At 40.3% G+C, this 21,530-nt stretch overlaps 2 protein-coding genes across 4 annotated transcripts in view; one reads left to right on the top strand and one right to left on the bottom strand.

Moving 5' to 3' along the window:
• The window catches only part of GSTCD (glutathione S-transferase C-terminal domain containing), a 47,111-nt gene extending 42,873 nt beyond the window's left edge, over positions 1–4,238 (bottom strand). The window contains exons 1-2 of one of the 3 annotated variants that reach the window (XM_064710915.1): positions 4,206–4,238; positions 74–505 (exon numbers count right to left, since the gene is read on the bottom strand). In XM_064710915.1, coding sequence (XP_064566985.1) covers positions 74–484 — 411 coding nt within the window. In that variant the 5' untranslated portion in view covers positions 485–505; positions 4,206–4,238. Of the gene's footprint in view, positions 1–73; positions 506–1,819; positions 1,899–4,205 lie in introns of those variants that run through there. The other 2 variants (XM_064710916.1, XM_064710917.1) reach the window with 2 other exon arrangements.
• Positions 4,239–4,244: 6 nt separating this feature from the next.
• Positions 4,245–21,156, top strand: INTS12 (integrator complex subunit 12). The gene is made up of 8 exons (XM_064710918.1): positions 4,245–4,375; positions 5,604–5,757; positions 10,282–10,445; positions 12,291–12,437; positions 12,961–13,148; positions 16,924–17,083; positions 18,369–18,521; positions 20,215–21,156. Exons 3-8 carry the CDS (start codon positions 10,290–10,292, stop codon positions 20,791–20,793), a joined length of 1,383 nt encoding a protein of 460 aa, XP_064566988.1. The 5' UTR covers positions 4,245–4,375; positions 5,604–5,757; positions 10,282–10,289; the 3' UTR covers positions 20,794–21,156.
• The last annotated feature ends 374 nt before the right edge of the window (positions 21,157–21,530 follow it).

Raw genomic sequence — 21,530 nt, 5'->3', positions numbered from 1 at the left:
TAAGAGTCTACTTCAGAGCATTTAATGCTTATTAAAAAACCAATCAATGTATCTAAGAGAGAGACACACTCACTTCAGCACAGGCTTTTAAGCAGGTCTTCTTAAAGCCCAAGAGTTCCAAAACCTCCTTTCTAGATGGATCTGCCTCGAATGTTTTCTGTATTATATGTCTTAAGACCACAGAAAGCCCAGCTCGGCAGAATTTGTCATCTTTCACGACAACAGCAGGCAAACTGCAGCTCTGCACAACCACTGGAAGCTGACACCTGGAGATTAAGTGCACCTCAAGGTCCCCAGCGAGGTTTTTTGTCACACACTGATCACCCGCATCTTCACCAGTCGGCACTAAGAAAACTTTAAATAGTTTGCAGTCACAGTAGGACAGCAAAAACAGTGAGATAGATGTATGAAGAGGGAAGATACTATCTCTGTACTGATGAGAAAAAGCCAAATATAAATGTTCTTCAGCGACATTATCTTTCATCTTCTTCCTGAGATGAAGTTCCTGAAATAGAAATCAGAGTATGACATCCATAAAAGAATACAAAATAAAAAAAAATTTAAATCACTGGTTCTTCCATTATCTGCTACAACTGATTTTAGCATAAGTCACTACAAAAGGCATCCAGCCTGAATAACTGGAAGGCCCTTTCTGAGAGAAAAGAATGATTTCACATCTACACTGTCTCTTCACACACAAGATCGTGGATAGGAAAATTACCTCTGTAAATATTTTTACATTTGAGCATATTTCTGACATCAAACAAAACCTAAAGAAAATGCTTAATTTTCAAGTGCATAAACATTTTAGATCAAGGCTTCCTTTTTTTGTACATTAAAACCTCCCACAATACTAACCACGCATTATTAAAAAAAGTTCCTGAGCACATATCCACAACAGTCAGTTCCCCAATACAACCATCTGTCTTTTTGTAACTGTTAAAAGCCATTTATAGCAGGTGTTTAGGCCATGGGAAATAATGTTGGTTTCTGTATTAAAAATTAATCTAGAGTTGGGTGAGATAATGACTGAAGGACTCATAAGCAAATAAACATTCATCCCATGATACTACATGAACACCTCAAACACACAACTACTTTAAAGCAGTCCAATTCATCAGTAGCAGAGCTGAAGTATCTTCTCAGTATATTAAAAACTCAAATTAATTTTCCTTAAAGTGGGATGAAAGCTACATTTTTCCTACTAAGTATTCCATAGGAGTTTAACATAAGGCACTGAAGCAGTAATTTTTCTGCTCCATCACTCAGCAGAATTGCCTATTACCTGAGAGATGACAGGTGGCACTGAAAAGCCACAGACACTAGATGGCCCTCTTAGCACAAGTGACACAGAGCAGCGAGGAAGAGAAATTTAATTGTGGCTGAGAGGCCAGAATAGGGTATTATATACATATACATAAAGCACGAGTGACACTGGAACAGCATCACTCTTTCACATTACTGTCTAGATTAATAAAGTCTTTGCACAATTACAATTGCTTGCATTTTTACAAATGCAAGTATTTTAAAATAAAGTTTTAATTTGAAACATCTTGATTATTCAATTTTTTTTTCATGTAGATGTGTACATCACACTTACTACTTTGTATTACCTACCACAGGACCAAAACAAATTGACCAAAAAGGGAGTGGAAGAATAAAATCAAGTCCACCTGACATTAAGAATACTAATGTCTGTTACAGTGACACATTTTTAAACCATTAAATGACAAGAACAGTGGCTCTGCTACGAGTACTGTTGCTTTTCTTTAATTAATACACTGCCACACAAAGAACAGGCCAGTACACAATGCCATACCTACTTTATCACAAGATATTTTATTTGGGTAAATCTTGACACCATGGAAGTTGAGACAGACTCTATATCCTAAGTACACCTCTGTGGTAGAAATCATCCACTGAAGGCACTGCCAGAGAGGTAAATCAAGAAGAGTTACTGCCACCATAGCCACACCCATAGCTTGTAGCATTTAAACTCCAATTCTCGACTACGGTATCTCTTTCAATACTAAAAGGTACTCTTATATGCATTTGGGTTAATATTTTTGTTCTCCATGTGAACTCAAAGAGCTCACAAGTCTATCTTTTGCTGGGCACACAAACCACTCAGACATACACATTCATTCCTCACTCAATTTTTTCTTCTAGTTGATGTTCCTGGATTCAATCAGCTATTTTGGTAATTTTCATGCTATGCAAAACTGCTAAATATTTTGGTAAACTCTGACAAGGTTTCTATTTCCACAGTATATTATTCTATAGTTTCCATCTATTAATCATCCATTCTTAGCATTTATTTTTAAAATCTTCTTACAAGTAATTTTAACAAACTGGGCTTCCATAATGACTCCAATTTGCTACATTGGTCATTATGGATTTATCGGAATTGTTAGTTTTTGCAAAAAATTCTACGTCCCTCCACCACACCAGTGAACTGAACATCTCACAGACTTTCCTCTCAAAGACCCTTGCAAGGTGGAAATTTCCTGTGTTCCTGTTACACATATGAAAAAGCAAAACCACAAAGACAATTTATAGTTCAGTGGAAGTCCGTCTAGGGCAAGCCAAAAATGTGGACATTCTTCCTTGTTTGGTTGGCTGTGAGATTTTGGGGTTTTTTAAGGTCAGCCTATGACAATGAAAATTACAGTCAGGCTAATTTTATTCTCAAATCTCTCACAGAAGAGAAACTAAAATAATATGCCCAGGAGTTCTGTCTATGAGTGACTTTACCTCTGTTTCCTCATGGTTTCCTGTGAGAAGAAAGGCCTTTTTGAATCTTCACTTCAACTGAGCTGCACATCCTTACACTGCCACACCCCACCCCTCTCCCATATTTTACTTCCAAGAATTCCTCCCAACATTTTGTCTCTAAGCACTGACATTATAAAGTCACTTCCTATATTTTTTGTTTCCAATACAGGTGCTTTTCTGCACTGGCTGGGCTCTGCAGAGTCTATATTCCTTGTGGATTCATGAACAGATTTTCAGTTCAAAGACTTAACAGCTTACCTGGTTGTCCATTCTCACTTAAGTCTTTTCACAAAACTACTACCCATCCATTAAATGTGTTTATTAATCCCTTGGCAGCTTACTGAGACAAAAGCAGATGCAGGCATACACAATAAAATGAAATGTGCAATACAGAACTAACCAAACCTAATAAGACATTGCACTATTTGCTCACAGTATTTTTTCCCAGAACTTTTTTCTCTAATTAGACCATAAATTCTGCGAGAAGAAATGGATTTTTATTCTATTGGCTGTATTTACAGTAGCCACTGTTTGAAAGAGGGAAAATGAAAAGCAATGATCAATACAGGATTTACATAAAAACTTAAAAAACAAAGATAAATAATGTTGCCTACCTTTGGTATATAAAAGACACCTACTTAAAAATTATAAATATTATGTAAGTGTAACTTTCACTAGCAGTACTGTTCCTTACCATTTTCTTTCCTTTTCAACATGCACTAAACAACAGTTAAATAAGTTTCACTCAGCTGCCCTGTTAACAACGTGATAAAGAAAACCACCGCTTTAAAGACAACCCTTTCCCATTAAAAAATTAAAGACAAATAACTAACTACATAAACATCCTCTTCCTTTTAGTCCCTGAAAAAGATCCTATTAATTGGTTGATTACTATACAGTAAAACGAAACTTTTGTCAAGCAGGGGCGTTAGCATTTGAGAAATGTTTCATATAATGCCATTTCAAAACGCGCCAAATATTTAACTTGGTGCACAGCATTATTTGTGCTTTAAGGCACATAACTGGAGAGCCTAGAGTTATATTTCTATCCAAGACGATCCATTTACTGGATGCGTTCAGGGCCACTCCTGCACAGAAGAGGGAAACACAGAAGAGACTCGGAGCCGAGCTTCAGGCGGTTCTAGGAATGAAGTGGAAGCTGGGGACGGCTCTAGAGAGCCAGACGCGGACGGGACACGGGGGATAGAGCCGGGACTCCGCGGGACGGAGCCGGGACTCCGGACGGCTCCACACGCCTGAGCCCGGCTGAGGGCGACACCATCGAACCAGGGCTCCCTCGCAGCCCCGCTCGCTAAAGGCTCTGCTCCCAGCTGCTCTCAGTGCCCAAGCAGCGCTGCCAAACCATTCCCAGGACGCTGCCATCACCACCTCCCCTCTATCCTGCCCTTTCTCCCGCTCCTTTTCCTTACCCCGGCCAGCCGCTTCCGCCCCGGCTCCGCCCCTTCCTGCGCCGCCCCGGCCCGCACGCACCGCCCGGAACTGCCGCCCACCGCCCGCGCTGCGCGGGGACTGCGGTGGCGGCGGACCTGCCGGGGCGCCTTCCTCCTCCTCCTCCTCCTCCTCCTCGTTCTCGTCTCCGGTGAGACACCAGCGGGCGGGAAGCGGGGACTTGAGAGGAGGAAGAGAGAGGATCGGAAAGAGGAAATTTGGGGGAAGGAAGAGGGCGATTGGGAGGAGGCAGAGAGCGACTGGGAGAATGAAGGAAGAGGGGAGCTGAGAGAGGGAAGAGGGGGTTTGGCCACAGGAAGAGGGAATTTTGGGGTTGGGAGGGGAAGAGGGGGTTGGGAGGAGGCAAAGGGGATTTGGGAGCGGGAGCAGGCGTTAGGGATAAGTAAAAAGGGGATGAGAGAGGACAGTAAGGGTGAGTTTGGGTGGGAGAAATAGGGTGATTGGCAGGAGGGAGGAAGAGGGAGCCCTCAGGCACCCCTGGCCGCTCTTCCCCTCGGGCCGGGTGAGCTCTGGGTGTCCCGGGGGCCCGGAGGGAGCGGCGCTGTCCCTGTGGGACACGGCGGTGCCAAGGGACGGCCCCTCCTGGGTACACGTCCATGCGGGGCAATAATAGTTGTAGCACGGTGGTATTTTATTCTTTTGAACATTCTAAAGTGTTGCTTTCAGGTGAGAGGCCTTTCCTTCCTTGGTAAAAAGAAATTCCCAGGGAGAAATTCGCAGCAAATAGGTTGCAGAGGGTCACGTCGTGGCTTTGGTGTAGCTGTTTCAGAAATTTAACTAAAGTTTGCTTCTTTCTCTGAGAAATTACCAGGAGGATGATATCTAGGAATTTGTACACTTGATAAGTTTCAGTGTGGACGTTGAGTATTGCAAAGGTGAAAACAGTAGTGGAGGCGTACTCAATTAACCAGTGGCTTAAGCCAATGTGTTGAAACACCTTCAGGTCCATTTTCTGCAGAATATTGAAGCTCAGTGGTAGCAGGGTTTAACAAATCTCAGTGGTGCAGGCACAGTGATCACAAAATATCCTGAGTTGAAAGGCACTCACAAGCATCATGCCATTTATCAGGAAAAGGATTCACAAGGAAAATACGTCGCCACTGCTGCGTGGAACAAGTGTTAGTGACAGCAGAAACAGATAGGGGTTGATGACTTCTTTGCCACAGACTTGACCTGTAAGGTGTCCCAAGGCCTTTTACCACAAGGCAGAGCTTAAGGAGAGGAGGAACTACAAGTTGTGGAAGAGGATTGAGGCAGGGTTGTTTCCCTGATAAGTCCATGGGCAGGGGTAGACTGCGTTCAAGGGTGCCAGCAACTGACAGTGTCTTCACAAAGCTGCTTTCTATCGTCTTTTAAAGGCCATGAAACTGAGGGAGATCCCAAAGACTGGAGAAAGGCAAGTCTTATCTTCATAAAGGGCAAGAAGGACAAGCAGGAGAACTACAGACTGATCAGCCTCATTCCTTCCTGCTGAGGAGGCATTGTGGAGGAAGCCATTTGTGGCATAAGAAGGTAAAAACTGGGCATAGCCGGATCTACCAAGCATAAATCATGCCTGATCAATTTGCACGTCCTCTGTGACTAAATAGCTAGATCTGGAGATGGAGGGAGTGTTGGATACCATCTGCTGTGGGCTTAGGGGGATAGAATGGGAACTTTAATTTACCTGAGGATATTATTGGAAGGATAGAACCAGTCTTTGTACTCCCACGCACAGTGGGAGAAGGAGAGGCAGCACAACTTAAAACCTCCAGTTCAAAGCAAGGAAATGTGGACAGTGAGGCAATGGGACAGGTTGCCCAGAAAGATTTGTGCATTCCTGTCTTTGGAGATTTTCAGGATCCAGCTAGAAAAGTCCTGAGCAAGCTGGTCTGAATTTGGTGTTGACTTTGCATTGAACAGGAGGCTGCAGAGGGTGACTTGTGGGGTCCTTTCCACAAGGCATGATTCTGTAATCCTAAAATAATTTGCTGGTTTTGTGGAGAAAAGAGCAAATATAGGGCATTAGTGTAATTTTTAAAATATTGGATAAGCTGGTTGCAGTGATATTGATTGGAATACTAATTTAAAAGAACACTATAAAATATGTTGTAGAATAGAATGTAAAATTAAGGATGCCAGTACTAGTAACTCCATAGCAGGAGATCTTATACGTGTCTTAGAAGATTCTTTTAAGATGATGACAAGGAAATTAGAACTGATTAATACAATTGTTCTCATTAATACAGTTATCCAGACTACTGAAGTGTGTGAGTTTTGAAATGTCCCTTGTGGAAAGTTACTGAGAAATTATCCTGTCATAAATCAAGTGCTGATTAAGATACTTAAGTAGCAAAAACTGAAAATAGAAGTTCATTTTTTTTCTTCTTTTAAGATTTTCCTTGATCTACTTTGTTAAGACTCATCAGGTCTGAAAGTGACCTGTAAGAGGCATTATTGGTAAATAAGCAAAATCTGCCACTGTCACTTGTTAATAGATGTAGTCAGGAAGGAGGTAAATTCTGAGGAACAAAAGGATCCAAATGACAGGAAAAAGTGAATTTATTATATGGTAGTAAATGAAAAGCAGTGCAGTGTTAGTGTTGGAAGGAATTATAAGCTCTTGATTCATGTGACTGTTTTAAGGTAGCTGCTACAGATCTTGAAGGTAGCTGAAAAGGATATGTGAGTGAAAGGCCTTTTAATCATAAGTGGCAGTGAAAAATAAAAATATTGATGAGTCTATAAAAGGATGGCATAATAGCAGAAGTCCATAATAGCGTTGCAATGTAAATAGAAGAGGTGTGCTTTCTTGGAAAAACATCTTTAATAGTACACCTGCCTCAGAAAATAATAGGAATAGGAGCTCAGAAACAAATGGTTGAATATATGACCATATCTGAAAATGTAGTGGAAGTAGATCCATTTGGCTGCAAGTTATGGTGAATGAGATAACACATGGGCAGGTATGCAAAACAGTAGATGGCAAATGAATGAAAAAAGAAGGCTCCTACACCCTATAAATCTAGTAAGTTTTAAATTGGAAGACCATGTGTTCTGTAGAGTGCACAGTTAAGGTCAATTGTATTTGGCAGAAGACAATAGTATACTCAAGAAATTAAAGAATCCTAAACTTCTTGGATGTTTTAAAAATATCAATTCACTGATTAACATCTATGTTTCCCCATAGATTTAAATCACTTAGAATAGCCCACCTTGGGAGGTAACAGAAACCTCCAGTGAGAAAGGTGCTTTTAGGGTTAGGCTGAAGGATGTGCTTGCTTGGTGCAAAACCTGTTCTGCTCAGGGTTCAAGGGTTTTAACACAGCCCTCTGATCTCACAGCTCATTATCAATCTAATGCAGAAAAGATGGTGTCATACTCACTCTTTTCTAAATAGCATTTTAATTTTTATTTCCTGTACTAAGATTCCACTTCAAGAAGAAAGTCAAGGAAGTCTGTCTTACAGAATAGCCTGTGGCATCATCAGTGAAACACTCTGCTGTCCTTTTCTCAAGGCTGTCACATTGCTGTATGCTGACGTGACTGCCAGAGGAGCAGTTTGTGCAGGAAAACATGAATTAATGAAACAGTGTCAGTCCACTGTTTGATACCTGAAAGCAGTTTGAGCTGTGAACATCTGGAAAGGGCCACTGCAAAAGCAATAATTTGCCTTTTGGACCAGGACAGATGTTGTTAGTAACCTGTTTGACAGCAGTGTTATTATGGTCCCATAAGGAGAGCATAATTATCAATTTGCTTTTTTCAGATGATGCTGTTTTTAAGACAGTTAGTGATGTGTTCATTTTTCCATTGAATATACTTCCCTTCTCTAACTCAATAATAGGTTTTTTAAATTTGAAAATACATTCCTAAACTGAGCATACTTGAACTCTTTACTAAGCCCACTTTCCTCTCCTCTCATGAGAAATTTCTTGTGAAATCTTAGTCGTAAGTGTAGTAGCCTGGGACATTATAATTGTCCTCAAGAACAGAGAAGGAACTGCTGTAATTACATAGCAAATAAAGGAATAAGTATGGAGAACCCTTTTGAAATGTGGGGTTTAACGGTTCCTTTCAATATATGTCTTTAAAAAGCTAGAGCTAGAAACAAATCTGGGAAGTGTTACCTTCAGAGAGATGAAAATTGAATTATGTTTACATTTATTCTCAAAATATTAGAGAATGGCTGTGAATGGCTGCCTGTTTCTCATGTACACAAGTATATATTCCTACTAGAAATCCTCTTTTGCTCAGAGAAGAACTTGAAAGATTTTTTTAACAGGGAGTTCTACAAAATTTCTGAAATTAGTGTTTTGATTCTGAAGTTTTCATTAAACGGAGGGTTTAGCAGAGTCCTGGTTTAAGTGTGTGGTGCTGACACTTGTAAGGCATGTTCACAGAACAAAGAAGTGTGGGACATAATCTACCCACAGATCTCAAGAGCAGCCTGAACGTTTATCAGAGGTAGATGAATAAAGAAAAGAGGGTATGTGCTCCCTGTGCTCTGTGAATTCACTTTTTGTCATCATCAGAGAGAGACTGAACTGTGGGACAGGCCTTGTGCTGCACTCTGTGCTTGATCAGTGGCACAGCCGAGTAGCTGGTGGGTAGCACTGCCTGGCAGAAGTTCTGTGGCCACCAGAAAATGATTTGTCAAGTAGCAAAGATTAAGGAAGAGAGAGGAAGCTCTTGAAGAGGTTTCTTAACTCTCTGCTGGGTCCATTGATAAAATGCCTGTGAAGTTCTGTACGTTGAACTCCTTGATGATCTCAGTCAAGCGATTCTCTGGTGTCTCGTGAAAGCTCAGCATGAGATAAAGGTTCCTGGGACTTGTAGGCAGGTGTGGAGGGAACCAGTGCTGGGGTTTTGGCCAGAGAGGTAACAGTTCACTGCCATGAATATCAAAAGGAATTAATCAGACAGGACCTTAGAAGCTTCAACTGAAAAAGCTGTCCAGACAGTGCTTTTGATGAAAGAACTCATGAAAGGTTTTTCAAGAATGTCTTCTAGATTATTGTAGGTAAAAACCCAAACCCACAAACATCTTGATGTGTTTTAAATGAGAGCTAAAGGGATTAATAACAATAACGCTTCTCATACATTTTTAGAAAAGATCAGGAAACTTCCCCATGTTATTTCTTAAATTATTGTCATTTACTGATTTAAATTAGCTATCCATCTTTGTAGGAACAATTTCTGGTGTAAATTCCTTAGAGTTTTTTAAAGAAATTAACACAGTGCTCCAGAGTGCAGGAATATATTGCTTTGAGGCAAAGAGTTTTTTAAAGTCATTGTAACGTTTTCCTCAGTTTATTCTATTCCCATGGACACTGTGGCATCTCGCAGCTCTGGATAGTCATTATATGACATTACACTTAGATTGTCACATGAGTATGTGGATAGGTCACAATCTGAATTACAAATCTTTTCACTGTTTCAGCTACATTTAAGAATGTATTTTTCAGCTATTTTATGTGTATATATATATATATATACACATAAATAATGATAATACACTGGCTGTTTATATCTTACATGCTACAATGACCTGTTCTTTTCAGAAGTTTCAAAAGTTAATTTTTCTACAAGTAAGATTTTTCCTAGTTGCTCTTAAATGATCAATGAGTTAGAAATTACTGTATGTGCAAAAAGAGTTAAGGAGAAGGGTGGTGATTGCTTTTTTTGAAGTTAATATTTATTTTGAATAATTTCAATATTTTTATATATGAAATATCAATAATATGTTATTATAAATATCATTATATGATTTTTTTTTTCATTTACGTAAGTATGATGAGTTTCATTTCTGAATATCATATATGTCAGAGAATGAATTTGACATTTCAGATGTCCAGTCATATTCTAAGTTCTGCAGCACTGAAGTTCACAGCTGTCTTTAATGATAATTAATTCACATGTAATCCTTGCTGTGGTTTAATATAATTACATTTTCAAAAGAAAAGAAATCTTCTATTTGCCATATGCGGTTTGAATTATGCTCCACGTGAATAAAGTTGTCATTGTTTTTCATTTTCCTTTTAACTCACATTGAAGACGCAACTATGGCTGCTACCGTGAACTTGGAGCTGGATCCCATTTTTCTGAAGGCCCTGGGCTTTTTGCACTCCAAGAGCAAGGACTCTGCTGAGAAGCTGAAAGCGCTCCTGGACGAGTCACTGGCCAGAGGAACTGACTCCAGCTACCGTCCCTCTCAGAAGGTACTGGCTGGGCAGCATGGCTCCTTTCTGTGGGCCTTCATAAAGCTCCTGCGGGGCTTGGTCCCTCTCCTACAGCTGGGAAGTTAAAAGAGAATCAGAAGTTGAGGAAAAAGTAATTATGGAGTGTTCATATTTATCATTCCCCTTTTCCATACAACATAATCCTTTCAATTAATGGAAGTTAATGGGAAAAAAATCTCTTTACCTTGTTGATCCACCAAGACTTAAAAGAGATATTCAGCATTATATCAGACATGCTGTGTAAGGTGCACTCAAATTTACATATTTCTGCAGTTACATTTCAGAGCTAAAAGTTCTTTAATATATAGATTACATTTGCCACAGAGAAATAAGAAACAAAATACACTATTTACAGATAAAGCTGTATCTCTTTCCTTGAAATTCTGTTGATGAAGTCATAGGAGAAAACCACCAAATGGTTCAAAGCAGAAATTATTTGCAGGCCGAAACCATTGCTGTCCAATGGACAAACATTACTTTTCATCTACTGAAAATCACTGAGCACCTGCTAGAGAGAATATTTGACTGTGAGATGAGTGTATGGAAATAGCCAAGCAGGGCCATCCTTGTGCTGCTGTGTATTGCCATATGGATAATGAGGTCTTGTTCCCCCCTAGGATGCCTGCATGTCAGCCTGCTGTGTTCTAGTGATGGGCTGTCTGCTGATACATTTGCAATATTTCATTTCTACGTGTCTCCAAATAACTGAAAGGCACTAGTGCTGCTCAGCATACATCACGCTTTACTGTGTGGTCTAACTCCTTTCTGTTAACTCCCTGAAACCTAACACAGGTCTCAAAACTCTCAGGTGCCCTTCATCTCAGAGCTCAAAGAAGAAATGTGTGGTTTGAGGAGGAAGCAGGGAGCAGAATAACAGTGCAGAGAGGTTTGGGAAGCCAGTTCTAAAAATAGCTTGGCTGGAAGTCACCTGCCCTCAGGTGAAACTGAAGCTCAGGCCACAGGAAGAAATCTTTCATTCTCTTTTCAGTATATATCCAATATCAGCAGGACTGCAAAGGTCAGAAATGAAAAAAAGTACAAGCATTCTTCTTGCATTTTCAGGCTGCAGGGTGAGTTTGTGGTTGACCATGAAATCCAAGAAGAGAGTAGGGAGCACAGGATTACCACAGTCAAGTCAAGGAACTTTGGAGGGCTGAAGCTCAGGGCTGAGGACCTGTCCCAGTACACAGCAGAGAATTGCTCCCATCTTACCAGCTGGGAGGGGTGCCTTGTTCATGCCCATCAGTGTGACTGTCACTCATTTACAGGCTCTCCTGATTATTATCCATTTGCTGACACTAATGTGTCTTTAATGAGAACAATTGATTTCTGTTGATATCTAAATTTATTAATCTGATAGACAAGTATGGACTGAGATTAAGAGGAGGTCAATATTTCTCTCCATGAAGGAATGAATTATTGATGTCTGATTATATCAGTTGTTAGCTTGTGTTTTTAGCTTATATTGAATTTTGTCCCTAGAACTATCTGAAAATTCATGTTCATTACCTCTTTGAATATTAAAAGCAGAAATGTCTCCTTTTTAATTAATGTTCCAAAGAGGATCTGTCTTTGGAAAAGGAGCACCTTTTCCTCAGAAAGGTGAGTGGTAAGGGAAGATTTTATTAATTCTCTGCAATTTAAGCACTAATTTGTTGATGTAATATGAAAATATTTTAAGAAATGGTTTTTTTAATATAGAAAGTGTATATGTAGATCAGTGTTGTATGGCATATTGTTTGCCTGTCCTGTTATCTCACTAATTGCAAATTAGGTAGGAACTGAACAGCAGAATTTGGCTTCAAGTTTTGTTTCTGTTTCCAGGAAGTAGAGCAACCAAAAGTATCTGTCACCAAACCCATTAAGCAAGAACCTAAAGCTTCATCCAGTTTGCCTTCTGGCAACAACAATGGCAAGCCCACTGCATCAGAAAAGGTGAAAAAAGAAACAGAAAAGAGATCTGCAGATAAAGTAAGCTATTTTTGTTCTCTAGTGAAATAACTTGATTAATGAACTCAAAGGTGTTTTAGACAGAAGCTCCCCTTTTCAACTCCTCTTCAGCTCATCTAGCCTGTGAGTTACATTAGCCAGTCATGGTGCCATTTAGGCAATCTAATAAATGTCTTCTTGTAATTATTCTGTGATTATTTTTCCTGCTCGTTGTGGGGAGGTTGGACTTAAGGGATGCCTTCCAAACCATTCTGTATTTTAAATCCTAGGAGATTATCTCATAAAAGATTACTAAAATGTAGCAAGTTGAAATGTGATATTCCCAAAGCTTTTTCAAGGATTTTGAGGTGAAGTACAAAAAGGGAGCTTGAGCTTCTAGTTCATAAATATTTTAAAGAAAATATGTAATTAAAGAAAATACATTGTGTGTATGCTGCATAAAGTACACCTTCTTATACTGCTAATAGAACTGTTCCATTTTAACTCATTTTAATAATCTGCTAGCTTGTTCCATTTTCACATTCTCTGTGTGTGTGTTTACCAGACAAAAGGGGATCCTGCTGAAGGAGCTGATGCTCCAAAGAAGCCCAGGGTGGAGAAGCAGGAGGCTCGGTCCTCTCCTATTACAGTTCAGACCAGCAAGGATTTATCCATGCCTGATTTATCCAGCTTTGAGGAAACCAGTGCTGATGACTTTGCCATGGAAATGGGATTAGCCTGTGTTGTTTGCAGGTAAGTCAGCATTGCTTCTTTCTAGCTAGGTGTAGTTACCTTTTTTTTTTTAATCAAGTTAATGCTTCTCAAAGTTTTTATCCTGGAAACAACTTAATTGCTTAATATCCAAAATTGATAATGCATTTAAGGCTCCTTCATGAATAAGAATGGTTTCTTGAAAATGGAACTTTTAGAGAGTGAACCAGCTTTTCTTCTGCAGGAAAGGACAAGTGAAAATAAAACTAGATAAGATGCAAAACCTATCATGACAAATACATTTTTCAATTATCACAAAACAAAATATTAATGGCTAGCAATAAGTGTTTTTTTAAAAATCAGTTCTTATCTGAAAGTACTTTTAGGTAGTATTAATATGAGATCTGTATGTGTTGCTCTTCTTTCCCTAATCATTTGACATTAGTTTACACATAGCCATGTTTTATCAGCAAATATATCAGCAGTGAAGACAGGTTGTTTTTAGGTTCCAGTAAGGGCTCTAAATCTGGACTTATTAACATGGTACTAGCAGTTCATTTATTGTTAACAGATATGCAAAATACTTTTGAATAACTACCCCAGGGTCAAATCACTCACACCAGGATTTTGTTTCACAGACCATTTATATCCTTGTTAGGCCCCAATGCTGCCAAAAGGAACAGTTTGGCTCTCCCAGTTTTACCTCCCTCCCTGGACTGTTTAGGGGGGTGTATTGCCAGTCCAGTTTGTGATCAGCTGAATCAGCCCCTGGATCAGCTCTCCACGTGGGTTTTTCTGTAGGTTTGGGTTTCAGTCAGCTCAGTAACAGTAAATGCTTATGCTGGCATGTGTGTGTAGAATGAGGACAGAGAAGAGGCACAGGCCTTTTGGCAGCACTATGTGTTTTAGCTCAGCTTGAGCCAGTTGGGAAGCGTGTGCTATAATATCATTCTTTCATCATTTCCATGGTTATTCCTGTTGTGAAGATAGGGAGGTGTTGTCAGTGCACAGAGGATAAATGTCTGTAGTTACAGATGATTATACTGGTGACCAGTTGGGGTCCAATGGGGTTTCATGTTACTCCCATGTGTTAGCTCAAATATTTAGTTTCTTGTTAGAGACATTGGAAAAGGAAGAAGTATCTGAACTTTACCTTTTTTAAATGTCTGAACTTTACCTTTTTTCCTGCAAATTCCATTTTGGCTGTCTCCTAAAAGAGGCAAAGCCCCCTTCAGTGGCATGTTAAAATGCTACTAAAAATAGTAAGGTATTACCTTGTTTGGCAGGAGGGGATAATGAAGTTTCATTTCTACAGTCTTGACTGCTGTGAATGATTAATTCTGTGTCTTCCCTGGCAAAGAAAAACACTTGCAGGCATAATGAGAAATGCCTGCAAAGTAAAGAAACAGGAGAAAGGAAATGCAACTCCTGTGCCCAGTGTAGCCAAGACTTTGAAAGGCACAGGCCAGAGACATGGCTCCATTAGCTGTTCCACAGTCCATGTTTATTTAACCTGGCTGCTGAAGCTTTGCTTCTACCCCTTCATGGTCACCAACTTGAGTGTTCCTGTAAAAGATGTATCTACCCTGGCTAACTAAAATCCCTCTGATGCCAGGCAGAGGGAGAAGCACTGCTGGGGAAGGAACAGCTCATTAGACAGAGAGTGGCAACAGTCACCCCAACGCTCTGGATTGTTTTCATTTCACATGGAACCTGCTGAAACAGATGTCACGTGGTTGTCTGTCTCCAGCTCATACTGGACTGGATGTTTTTCAGAGGACTTGTGCTTTAAAGTTCTGAATCCAGCACATTGGTCAGACAGTATTCCTCTATTTATTGCACCCTTTTTGGGATGAGCTGAAATAATAACATCCCAGTATGTTTTTAAAATTTTTATCTTGAGCCAAAATAATAACGTCCCTATACATTTTTAAAATTACATCTTTTAATAACTCAATTATTCAAACAGTTGTGAATGAAAACATGTCAAATTGCAGAGTAGGTGGATTTCATAGCAAAAGAGTGTATATTTATATTGCTTAAGAAGGCAAGCTAACAAGAACCCAACTTGGCTTCACAGATCCAAAAAAGTGCTTTTGAATATTAACTATTCCTTTTTAGAGATGTAAAAACTAAAGCAGGGGCATGAAATATTTCTTCAAGATTTTCCAAGTGTCAAATGTATTTTCATAGTGATTAGGAGTAATTAGTGTTGATGCCTGTGGTGTTTTTCTTCTTCTTCTTCTTTTATATCAAGTTAGTTATTCTTTTTTACTGAGTTAGGCATAAGGAGGGGAGGAAAATTAAAATAACTTCATCCTCTCCAGTACTTGTAGGCTGGGAAAAACACAACAACTCACCAGTTATGGAGGCTCCTCACTGGCTCCTCAGTTGTACAAAAAGAAATACTGCAGGAAATACTACATGAAATTTGTAGATGATAGCGAAGTTTTCCTCCCAAAAAAATACTTTTAAAAGACTGGTTTGGAAACAACCACCTAATTTTGTATGAATACTTGTTTGGTTGGTTGGTTTTTGAAGGAAAAAATCATTAGGTTTATTTCTTAGTAATCTAATAATTTTAAAGTAACTTGTTTCTGAGCATGAAGAATTCATGGGTTTTAAATCAGTTGGGGGTTGGGTTTTGTATTTTTAAAGTAGGGTGAGTCTCTTTCCTTGAGATTGTTTGTTCTGATCCAGTTTATTTAGGAATAGAAACCAAACAAAACATCTTTTCAAAATCCTGAATGTAAAATAATGGACCCTAGGATTTCAGAAAGGTTTCCCTTTCTGTTTTTAAGTAGCCTGTTTAAAAGAGAAATCTTTCTGAGAAAATGTTCCAGTACTTATATGGACAATGCCTTCAGACTTTGTTTTTCTGTTATATAAAGAAATAAGGGATTACCTTTCCCCATGTATCTACAAATAGAGTTTCCATGGTTACCTGGGTACCTGCTCCTCGGGGATATGAGCAAAAGCAGCTTAGCAATTAAATAGCTTGATTTGTCATCTGAAAGGAGGAATCGTTAGGAAAATGGTATTTGGGTAATTCACAGGCAGACTCCCAGCCATGTATATATCACTAATGTGTCATTTGTACAGCGTGATTACTTTCAGCAAGACCCACGCAAAATGAAGCCCTCATCACCAGCTTGCATGTTTGCTTCAAGGCAGGACTGCACAATTAATCATTTCCATTCCATCTCTCCATGATTCTGGTATTATCTCAAATTCCACGTGTCTGTTTATGGGGTAGAGACCAAAGGGATGGCTAATAAAACATCTTCAAAGTAGCGTAGAGCTTGGGTGATGAGGCTTTTAAATCCTGCAGCAGAAAGCACTCCTACATGCTTGTCATTGAGAAATTATTTGTTCTTGAACTGTATTGCTCTGCAGCTGACAGCAAAATAACCCAAATGGAGACTGTCCCTCACATGCTATTATAATGAGGAAGTAATTGGTGTTCTGTGATGTATCCATAAAATGCCCAGGTGAACCAAAGCGGGCAAAACTTACATCTCTGCTCTAAAAATCAAACAGAGAAATCAACACTGTCATATACACATGATTAATAGAATGGAAGTCTTCAAATCTCTTGAAAAAAATTACCTTTAAAAAATACCAAATTTCTGAAATTTTAGTTAGGAAGAACTGATACAGGAGGAAAAGGAATACATTTGATTTGCCACAGGTAGAAAATATATGTGAAAGGAAAAATATTTTTATTTTTTATCTTAAGCCTTGCAAAATTTTCAACAATTGGATAATCCTTTAAGTGCTTTCTCCCGTAATCTGTTCTTAACTATTTGCTCTGCAGGCAAATGACAGTTACTTTTGTGAATCAGCTAGTGGAGTGTCAGGAGTGCCATAATCTGTACCACCAGGACTGCCATAAACCTCAGGTGACAGACAAGGAAGTGAATGATCCTCGGCTTGTCTGGTACTGTGCCCGCTGTACCAGGCAGATGAAGAGAATGGTAGGAGTCAGTTTTTTGTCTCATGTGAGCACTGTTTGAATACAGCAGGCTATTTCCACTGTGTGAGAATATTTCCTGGGTTAGACAAGTCTTAGGAAGCATGTTAGAGAACCATTTTTGTCAGCAGTGCTTCCCTTGCTGCAGCTGTGGTTTTTAGTGTAGCATCCCAAAGAGTATTCTGTAATGCACTTCTTAAACAAAGCTTTTTAAAAATCAGGTGGCTGAAGAAAAGTGAAATAGGATTGTGTCCTGCTTGGCAAGCAGAAGTTAAAACCTCTTTTTTTTATTTCAGGTGATACTCAGCTTGTAGTAATAGCTCTACAGTTTAAGTTTTCTTCTGAGCTTTGGATGTGAATGGTTCTTTTGCTGTAGGACAAGACTGCCAATTCCAGTCTGACATATTGAATGTTCTCAGGGTCAAAAGTTAGCTGAGGGTAGCACATTCCAGTTAAAAAAAAATTTTTACAAAAGCCTTTATTTTGATTTATCTGCATGACTGAACAGTATCCTACCAGATTCCCGCTCATCTCCTTATGAGAAAGGAACATAAGAGCTTTGGGTGCATGGAACATTAGTGACTTTAGTTCTGATGTTTCAAAATCACACCCACAATACAGCAGAAAATGTGTTTTGAAACTGTTCTTTGATAACTGAGCAAGTGTTATCTGTTGAAATGGCTCCACTTAGAAACAAGGAAAGAAGGCAGAGTAAGATCCTGGCCTAGGATGTACCAACACTGACTGAAATATATGATTATTGGGATGATCTTCAGGCCTTTGAACTCAGAGGTGTGTTTGCTAGAGGTCAGTTCCTGCACAGGGTAGCCAGTTTAGCCATGGAGCAGTTGCCTTCAGTATGACCTTTCCTTTTTTTTTGGTTTTGGCCATGAATTCTGCCATTTTGCCTGCCACTTCTTAGCAGGCTCTTGCAGCCTACCTCCCAGTGCTGCTGGACTGTCCTTGCCTTCTGCAAGCTCACCTGTCTTTGCCTTGTTCTGTAAAGGCCCAGTGCTTTCCTGCTCTCCAAGCATCAACACTGCCACTCTTTCCACACTGAAATAGCAAGCTCTGTTCAGGATGCTTTTTGGCTGGGCCCTGGCCTCAGTACCATACCCAGCACATCTCCACATCCCCTCTTGCCTCATTTCTCAGGGACCATTAAACCTGAAATTGTAAAGGCTAGATTGCAATCTTAAAATGCTCATACTTTTTGTTAACAGTCAAAACAGTCCATGTTATGTGGCCCTTAACTTATTCAGGATGTTTTTATCTTACCACTTACACAGGCTCAGAAGACACAAAAACCACCTCAAAAACCAGCTCCTGCAGTGGTTTCAGTTGCACCAGCTTTGAAGGATCCATTGGTCAAGAAACCAGAAATCAAGTTAAAACCTGAGACCCCACCAGCTTTTCTGGCATTCAAGAGAACAGAAGTCAAGGTAATGTAGTTTAAATTTACCAGAGGAAGAGTTGGTTGCACTGCACAGATTAATAGGGTTTTTTCCCAATTAGACCAATCTTTTCACATAAGATCCATAATTGAAAATAGTCATCAGTAGCATCAGGGCATCAGTAGCATCAGGGCATCGTGGGTTTGCATGAACACTGAAAGAATGGGTGGAAAAAACCTCACTTCATGTGCGGATGCCCCATCCCTGGAGGTGTTCCAGATCAGGCTGGGTGGGGCTCTGAACAACCTGGTCTGGGGGAAGGCATCCCTGCCTATGACAGGGAGATTGGAACTAGATGATTTCAAAATCCTTTCCACAACCTGAACCATTCTGTCATTTGTGGATCATATAAAATGTGTCATTTGCTCTCTGTAGCCAAGTAACTTATGTGTATTTTGACACTTGGAAGGTTTTTTCTCATGGCAATAGTGGCACTGACAGTGCTGGGTTTACACTTGAATTTGATGTTCTTGAAGGTCTTTTCTAGCCTAGATGGTTCTGTGATTCCATTGTAGTGAAAGTGTTGCTGAGTCTGTGAGATTTAATTTGGGAGCTTCTTAAATATGGACTTTCCTGCCCAAACCATTCTGTGATTCTGTTCTTTGATTTTTTGTTGCTTCATGTTTCTGGTTTTCCTAGTTAAAATATTGTCAAAAAGTCAAAATGGTCAAAGGTGGTAAACCAGAAGCAGTGTAATAAATAACAGAGTAGTCTCATAAAGCATGGCCCTTTCTTAGGAAAACACAGTTTTATCTGAAAATCAAAGCAATTATTAATGTGCTCAAAGCTCTGCCTGGATGCAAGCCATCATGAATACAAGGATGGGTATTGCTCTAGCACTCATGCTTGTGAATGACTTTTTTCACCTCAGCAGAGTTATTTATGTGCCTAAACAGGTTGTAAGACCTGGGGCCTGATTTCTTCCATCAACTTTATTGTTTAGAAGTTGTCTGGGTATACCATAAAAGGAGTATTACTTGAATAGAGAGGTTTAGTTTTTGTTTTGACTCTGCCATTTGGTCTAACTGATTTAAATCAACATATCATCCTCACCCAAAGCCTGAGGATTGTAGGGTTTAAGGTGTGGGAAGTCAGAGCAGATAGCACAGTGCTTCACAGGCAAAGAGAACCCATGTTTGCAGAAAGTTTGTCTTTTGCAGTACCTGAATGGGAAAAGACTATAGGATAGTATTTTTTTTTAATTCAAAGAAAGGAAACAGTTTAGATACTGCTACTTGGACAGTAACACTGTAATAAATGCAATACTTCATTGCTCAGTGTCTGATTTTTGTCTGAGCTTCTGTCAGCTTGTTGGAAAGTGACACCTGGTAACAACAGTAAGCAAATTAAAAAGCAGCCAAGCCACCACCTTTTATATAGTTCACAAATTTGGGCTTCTATTGTTTGTGGAGGGATCCCAGTGCTGTGTGGTAGTCTGCTAAGTGTACAGAAGAGAGGGGAGAAGGGATACTATGTTCTCTGTGCCTGGGAGATTGAAAGTTGGCTGCATCTGGCATCCTTTCCTGTTCTTGTTAGTACTTTTCAGCTGTGGTGACCAGTGATGAAATATTGTCCACTGGGTGTTCCTGGGAAGAGAACCGAATCAGAGGCTCAGTGTGTTCCTGCTGTGATGTGTTACACAAATAGATGCTGCTATAATAAGAATGCTTATTTATTTTAGACCTCAGCAGCAGTTTCGGGGAACTCTGCCAGTACAAGCGTTTCCTCTTCAGCAACGAGTGGCCTTACAGGATGGGCTGCATTTGCAGCCAAAACCTCCTCTGCCAACCCATCCACTGCCAAGCTGGGATCGACGGCACAGAGCGCCGGCGGGAAGCCTGCGGCTTCTTCAAATAACCAGAAACCCGTGGGTTTGTCAGGGCTGGCGACTTCCAAGACGGGACTGGGGGCCAAAATAGCTTCTGCCAACAACAGCGCGAACCCCTCGCAGCTGAAGCCTCCCCCGCCGCTGACCCTGGGCAAGACGACGCTGAGCCGCTCGGTGAGCAGCGACAACGTGAGCAAGGCGGGGCTGCCCAGCCCCAGCGGCGCCGCCCCCGGCACCGGCGGCGCGGCCGGCGGCGGCAACGGCAGCGGCGGCTCCGGCTCCGCGGGCAGCAGCGGCGGCAAGGCCGCGGCCGACACCGGCAGCCAGCCCGCGCCCCTCAAGGGCCCCACCTCGCAGGAGTCCCAGCTCAACGCCATGAAGCGGCTACAAATGGTTAAAAAGAAGGCTGCCCAAAAGAAGCTCAAGAAGTAGGCTGGCTGCTTGCTGATGTTGTGTTCCGTGAGACAGCACCGCCGGTGTTGTTCTTAAAGGAAATCCCGCAGGTACTGGACTGAAAGAGGTTAAATCAGGGAAGCCCAAACCTTGTGTAATACCAAGGGTCAAACCTTAATAATTCCGGTATTCCTTTTGCCTTTCCAAATCTGTGAATTGGATATGTTAGAGGAATTCATTATTACGTGCTCCTGGTTTTGTAGCTCAAAGCACTGAAACTTGAAATTGAAGATGTTGGGTATTTTTTAATATTAAAACCCCCACATTTGTGTAGATACTTAATAAATTGAACTTGCTGAAACCATCATTCTTAAATGTCAATAATAAAATTATTATTAATCTGGGAAAGTCATTGCCACTCTTCTTTCACCCCATATTCCAGTACTTAAAATGCTTCAGATGTTCAATATTGTGCAGAACTTATTGCCTCAAATTATAAAGCTTGTTAGAGGAAAAAATACTTTCATTTCAAAATTTAACTATTTGACAACAGTATATTTAGATTGAGATTTTTGGTTTGGCAGTTTGCTAAAGAAGAAATTCAAAACTGTCTTCAAGTTTTCTTAAAATGTAGAGAACCATCCTGTATTTGAGAAGTATCAGGTACTCCAGCTCTCCACTGTTACCCCTGATCTGTTCTTCATGGTTTGTGCTCCCTCTCTTCATCCCATCTGCTCCAGGCTGTGTTCAGCTTAGAACTGGCTCAAGGTGGGCAC

The sequence above is a fragment of the Zonotrichia leucophrys genome, chromosome 4 (genome assembly GCF_028769735.1).
Source record: "Zonotrichia leucophrys gambelii isolate GWCS_2022_RI chromosome 4, RI_Zleu_2.0, whole genome shotgun sequence".
NCBI classification, from domain to species: domain Eukaryota; kingdom Metazoa; phylum Chordata; class Aves; order Passeriformes; family Passerellidae; genus Zonotrichia; species Zonotrichia leucophrys.
Note: the sequence above shows the minus strand (reverse complement) of the source record. Positions and strands in the feature narration are given on the sequence as shown.

Bases quoted from the DNA above. Each gene is read 5' to 3' on its own strand.
- INTS12 (XM_064710918.1), top strand. From the start codon at position 10,290: ATGGCTGCTACCGTGAACTTGGAGCTGGATCCCATTTTTCTGAAGGCC. The intron at 10,446-12,290 runs GTACTGGCTGGG...TTCTGTTTCCAG, and splicing joins GCTACCGTCCCTCTCAGAAG to GAAGTAGAGCAACCAAAAGT. The intron at 18,522-20,214 runs GTAATGTAGTTT...TATTTATTTTAG, and splicing joins TCAAGAGAACAGAAGTCAAG to ACCTCAGCAGCAGTTTCGGG.